General features: G+C 35.1%; 1 protein-coding gene across 1 annotated transcript in view; it reads right to left on the bottom strand.

Moving 5' to 3' along the window:
* DENND1B (DENN domain containing 1B) overlaps window positions 1–6534 on the bottom strand; it is a gene marked incomplete at its 5' end in the record, with an annotated part of 94391 nt that overhangs the window by 34000 nt on the left and 53857 nt on the right. The window contains one exon of the mRNA XM_010164884.2: window positions 6072–6197. Within this exon, the coding sequence (XP_010163186.1) occupies window positions 6072–6197 (126 nt within the window). The remainder of the gene's footprint in view (window positions 1–6071; window positions 6198–6534) is intronic.

Here is a 6534-nt window from a genome sequence, read left to right as displayed (position 1 = left end):
AATTTCTTACTCTAAGCTACATTCACATTTTAAGCAAGCTATTTATACAGACCGCAATGGAACGCGAAAACAGTGAGCTAAAACAGCGTGATCTCTTTAAAAGGAAAAATAATCTAGATCAGAAGGTATGTTTGTGCTTTCTAAATCTAGTGCTATTTAACTTGAACAAGAAGTACAAACATTTTAATTCGTTATTTCAGAAAACATTCATATCTCTCTGGCATGAGATCATTCATACCAACTATTTGTACTCTGGCTATAATTAATACCATTTCATATGGTAGCTCTCACTGACTACAGGGACAGTATACGGTAGGTAGGTATGGGCATAGCTTCTTCAGTTTTGTATAATTAATTTAAAAAAAAAAAAACCAACTCAAAATTTTAAACACCATTTTGGTCTTGATATGAAAATTCCTCCATTTAAAACCAAGGAAATACATAGCTGAAATTTCAGTTGTAGTCATGACATTCAGAGATAAAGGCCAGGGACAACTGCATATGGAAGGCACTACTTAAAATTACAAACAAATTCCTGCAAAATTGGCAAAATGTTTGCAATTGAGACAAACAAAGATTCAGATATGCCGGTACCTATTATAGTCACACTTAAAAACTACAACAACTTCTTTTACTATAATATCTGTATTCAAAAAAGGACTACTACAGTCCTCAAGACAAATTAAATAGGGTTTTCAACATGTAAAATAAAATTCTTATGGAAGTCACAATAAAAAGTCATAACAAATATTGCACAGGGTGTTTCTGGATTTAAACACAAACTATGTTCCGGCATTTCATTACTCTTTCTCCGTTTCTGTACTCTGCTGTACTTTTTATGCCTAACTTGGGGAAAAGGTAAACAAGTCAATGTCCATTTCAAGATATACCTGTTCTCAAAAGGTTTCATTTTGGAACTCAGTTATAAACAATCATTACTTATGCATTCTCAAGTAATTGAGGGGCACTCTATCTTAAAATATCTTCTTTTTTTCCTAATATAACATTTAATTGGTTTATTTTGCTTTATTGTATATTGAAGACAATAACTGCATCTGTTGGAAAGCTGTTATCACTACTTAAAACAGTGTCAATATTGGCCCAAAGCACTCCAGTTAGCATTCAATTAAAGTGAGGTCTGACAGGTTGTGCTATCTTCAAGCTGGAAGTTATCTCGGCACCCCTGGCATGCTGCTGAGACCACGAACTCCTACTGCTGAGCATTCCAGAGCAAGCCATTAGCCTTTGCTCTTCATTTCTTAATTTCTGATGAGTGATGTTACAACCAAAATAACTTAAACCAAAGTTTATTTGGTTGTAACATCAAGACCTTTGAGGACATTTTCCCCCAAAAAGGTGGGGGTTTTTTTCAATGACTTAATCTCTTTGTTAGTTTTTTGTTGAATGAAAGCCAATTTTGCAAAGGTAGAAAATAAGTTATTGTTACTTATATTCCATAATTTTTAATAGATATGTCATAAAGTAAGAGGATTTGTTAATTTGAAATACGTTTGAAATGTATTTGTCTTGCCATGATGAATTTAAAAATCACACCTATATAACCTCCTGATTTTTGCTGCCTAAGAGCAAAGAGCTTTTCTGCATTGCTTATTTTCCTGATGAAGTTAAAATTAATCTCTGTTATGGTGAATACTTTTATACTCATTATTTTTCTGCTCCTTCCTCATTCTCTTACCTACCTTTCCCTCTCTAGACATAGATTGTCAGTGGGAATACTACCTGTTTAAGAATTCTTTACATCACATAGTGTCTTATTAGCTGACCACACTGTATATGATTAATGGAAAAAAATTACTAGTTTTTGCTTTCATCTACAAGGTTTGCGCAAGTGTATGTGTAAGGCCCATCTTTCCTCGCCACCACAGAGTTGTTAAAATGTTTGACTGGCATGGCTCTTGTCTGACATAAGGAAGGATACCTAAAAATGACCCATGAAGAATGTGTTAAGTAAAATAGCTGGAAAAACCACAAAACTGCACATACACTGATTGACAAAATGACGCAAACTGCACAATTCTAATCTTTATATCTAACTCCCACCTATGCATGCAATTCTGAAACATGGTATGTGCAATCTTATTCCACAATGAATTCCCCAATGCTGGACTACCTAAAGAAAATAAGAGCAACTAAAGGTTCAAGGCTAAGTTATGACTACCCAAAGTAAACATGATTTGGATTTGTTTATGCATTTATATAGTATAAAAAGCACTTATGTCACAACACTCTGATCATTGCAGTGCCTCAGCAGGGTTAGACTCTTGAGATGAAAATTTCTGTGATCACTGATGTTGCAGATCATGCAACGGCTCATACCACAGCTGCTAGCTGGGTGAGTACAACCATGCCCTTCCATATGCCAGGACTCCTTATAGCAAAACAGTTTGAATGGCCTCATAGCCACTGCAGTAGGTCTGCACTGCTGGAGACACACCACATATCCCCCTCAGAGTCCATGCACATTACCCCAACAAAATGGATTGTAGTCCTCTACGTGAATGAGAACAGATACAAAAACATTCAAATTCACCATTCCACTTACAACAATTTTGTTCTGGATTATTTTTCAGTCATTTATCAAATGAAAATCCGATTTATTTTCTTTTCCTTTTCCCTATGAAAATTTTGGAATGATGATAAGATAGTAAACGAGGTTGTATGAAGAATTTTTTTCAATCGTCCCCATTTACCATGAATTAAATTGATTCCTTCTGGGTTAAACTAAATGAGCTGTAGGTAGTCATGGCTATTCAGTATTGAACACCAGACTAAAATAAGAATTACAATAAAGCCAGAAATGCACACTGTGTGGATGTCAGGTCCTTAGCATCAACTGTACTGTTTTGCTGTACAGATCCATTCCTATTATGCAATATTTGCTAATGTAAAGTGTAGCATATTACCAAAATACTCTTGGCAGTTATATCAATTTGACTGATTTCTTGAATTTAATATCTTGATTAAATCAGAAAAAAACACAACTATTTCCACTTTTATTGGAAACCTCTACAGGATTAAGAATTTTATTATCATTTATACACAAAAAAAAAAAAAAAAAGATCACCTTTATCTATTAGATGTCATATTTCCTGTCTGTAAAAGTAGTCAAATTTTCCATATGGTCTTTTGGAGTCCCATGAACTCCTTCCAAGACCCCTGAAGCTTTCCATTTTCCTTTTCACCAATCACTTTTTTTCAATAATTGCTAGACGTTTGTTCAAGACATATTGCTATAGTGAGGAGAATCTGTCCTGTGCTGAAAACAAACAGTTGCACAGAATGAGTGTTCAGTGTGATGAACAGCGTTTGGAGTGAAGAGAAGTGTTGGATGAGTACAGACACTATCAAAGCTGTTCTTTACTCAAAGTGAATATTAATGACAGTTGTTTCATGTTCCAAGTTAAAATCATACAGAACACACTGTTGCAAGGAAAATAGTTCACTTAAACATATTTTTCAACTTACAAGCAATCGATAACCATCCAAACATGTTATTTTATTTTTCATAAGGATGTTTGTGATCCTAAAAATGGTACCCCAAAACCTCTCAATTCTTGGTTCTGAAAATACAGCAAGCTTATTTATAGCAAAAGCATTTCAAATCTACATGGAAAATATTCTTATTTAAGTATACCCCCTACAAATTTTATACAAGACTACTACTCGAGCTCCTGAAAGAATTTCAATAAAGTCCATAGATGTGATTTAGATTTCCTTATTAGTCTTAGCACCACAGTCTCCAAAACAAAGGGTATTATTTTCTTTGCAATAGCAATTCACAAGTTTTGAGACTCCTGACAAATGGTCCTAATATAGTCAAACGTGATTTGATTTTTCTGAACTTCCAATTCACAATGCATTAAAAGGAGTTCAAAAGGTTCATGTCAAATGAGATGAACAATCACGGGACAACTTGTCTTAGTTTCTACTAATCCAGAGCAAAATGAGCTTCTAGTAACATTTTATATCAGAACAAAAATTCTGTAAAATACTAAAATTAGTTAAAACAATGTAAACACAGCTCACAATAACACTTTTTTTTTTTTTAAAAAAAAAAAAAAAAAAAAAAGCTTTGTCTTTGGATAAATTGATGCCAATCCAAGATATGCTGGTATTTGCCAGCAGACTCCTGCCTGTTAAAATATTCTGAAATAAAATATCTTTAAAAAAACAAAAAACCAAAACACATCAGGCCACAATGTTTTCCTAAACATCTTCTCTCCAAACAATCAATGGAGCCACCAAAAAAACCCCCAAAAAACAAACAAACAAAAAAGCAAAATAAAATAATACAGGAAGAAAGACTGCAAAGGTCACTTTGACAAATGTTTGCCAGCTGAAATGATGCATGGTGTACTACTTCCAATACCATGCAAACATAGATATCTCTCAGATATGCCAACAGATAAACTGTAATAAAATGGAGAGCTCATTTCACCAGAGATGCTAACCAGAACGCTAAAGAACTTGTACATTCAGTTCAACAAATTTACCAAAACAAAGGACTGCCTGCAGCCTATTCTGGTCAGAACAGAGGTAAGGACATCAACCAGACCAACATCATTCTGTTTGCATACATCAAATGTTGATTAAGACACTTTTTGACTTAACAGTTCTTACTGCAAGCTGCCATGAGCTGACACAGACCCATGTCCTCATCTTTAGACTAAGGGACAAATTAGATAACCCTTCCTGAAGCAATATCCAGTAATGCCACTACAGAATAAATGACAACTATCTGTTTGGTTGGAATAATTTGTTTTAATGAAACTAGTACTGTGTCGAACTCTAGCAATTTTTAAAACAGGTACAGTCACTTCAACATAGTCTGAAAATTGGCTTTCCGCATCATAAGAGAACTATAGCAACAAAACACAATTACTTGAAGTAAACCATTAAGCATTACTTCCTTTTAGCACGGGTTGCTTTTCATCTCAATAACAATTGCTGTCAGTGGCACAGACAGCAAGCGTGTAAAATGCTCAGGGCAAAAAAGACTACATGTAAGAGAACCACTTGGGTAGAAGGAAGACTCAGCCATACTGAATTTAATGATTCCTCCAGGAAAAGGTCTCATAGGGAATTAATAACTATCCTATCCACTTCCATCAAGGAATATCACATAGTTCCCTACCCAACAACAGAATACATCACCCTCCTCACCCCCAAACAAATTTCCACCCATGAACTCACCACTTTTACAAATTTTCTACCTCAGGTAAGGATGATTTTCTCCTATGAAATCTCAAGATTTATCTGAATCCATCAGATCACCAAACATCATATCTTCGGAATCTGATTCAGTCAACGTCATTTCAATGCATTTTATCAAATGGAACTACTGTCAGAAGTTTGCAAATATCATAGGAAAAGAATCTGGACTGACAGATAAAATAAATCTCTAAATTGTTTCTGAAAAATTATTTTACCTCTAATAAGCTCAATATGTACAACCTCCACAAACCAGAAAGGATGAAAGCAGGTAACACATTAATCTACGGAGTATCAGCAAAACATCTGAAATACAAATTCTGAAGTTCTGATGGGATGAAATGGGTTTTAATTTCTCGTAACTTCTCAGTGGAATCAAGGTAAGTGTATAATAAGAGAGATGCATGTTTGACTCATATCTGGCTTCTGCTAGGAAATAAAAAGCTCTGGCCTCAAACACAGCAAAGTCTCTGGACCAGTACAGTGAAAAATGATGGGAGTCTGAAAGGCACAGCCTCTTCATTTCTTCACCACTTTAAACCAGGTGAGCTGTGTGTAAGTAGCTTCCTTAAAATAAGCTGATTTTATACTAAATAAACTATGAAAGTGATACAAATAAGAAAAGAGCTGACTTTGGATGAGTATTTTTCAGTACAACTCACCGTCAGGAGGTGGTAGTATCTTCTAAATGGCCAACATAACCTCAGCATAGAGTAAGATTGAAAACACTTTCTTTGAAATGTTTCAGATTTGGATAAAACATTTTATGTTTTCCTTTCAAAGAATAAGACTGTGCTCCTATAAATTATGAAAAAAAAGAAGTAAAGAAGCAGCCTTACTGGTTTGTATCTTAGTGCATCTCTGTAGGACCCAAACAGTGCTGCCTGTGCCCGAAGAAAGGCCTTGGCTACTCCATCACCCGTAGCTGTAGACTGCTTTTTCAGTTTATTTTTCAAGGCCGAGACCTGCATGACAGAGTGGAACAGTTAAATTAACACCTCAGAAATTGGTACAGCGAGGTACGAACCCAATCAGCAGGCAAACCATGGTGTCTACAGGTCAGCCAAAAATTCATCCTCCTCCTTGATAGCTTATCTTTTTAACTGCAAAGAGCACCTGCTGCTCTGTTAATTGAAATGAAAGCAGGGGATGATGGTAGAGTGCTAATGCAAATTGGTTTATGCTCTCTTTTTTTCCCAAGGCCTCTTGACATAAATAAGCTTAATTATTTTACTGTAAACGGCATGTGTGCCCCCCCCCTTTTTTTTTTTCAATCATAACATGTACCTACTTGTTTTGAAT

Source organism: Antrostomus carolinensis, unplaced genomic scaffold (assembly GCF_000700745.2).
Source record: "Antrostomus carolinensis isolate BGI_N321 unplaced genomic scaffold, ASM70074v2 scaffold7243, whole genome shotgun sequence".
Taxonomy (NCBI): Eukaryota; Metazoa; Chordata; class Aves; order Caprimulgiformes; family Caprimulgidae; genus Antrostomus; species Antrostomus carolinensis.
Note: the sequence above shows the minus strand (reverse complement) of the source record. Positions and strands in the feature narration are given on the sequence as shown.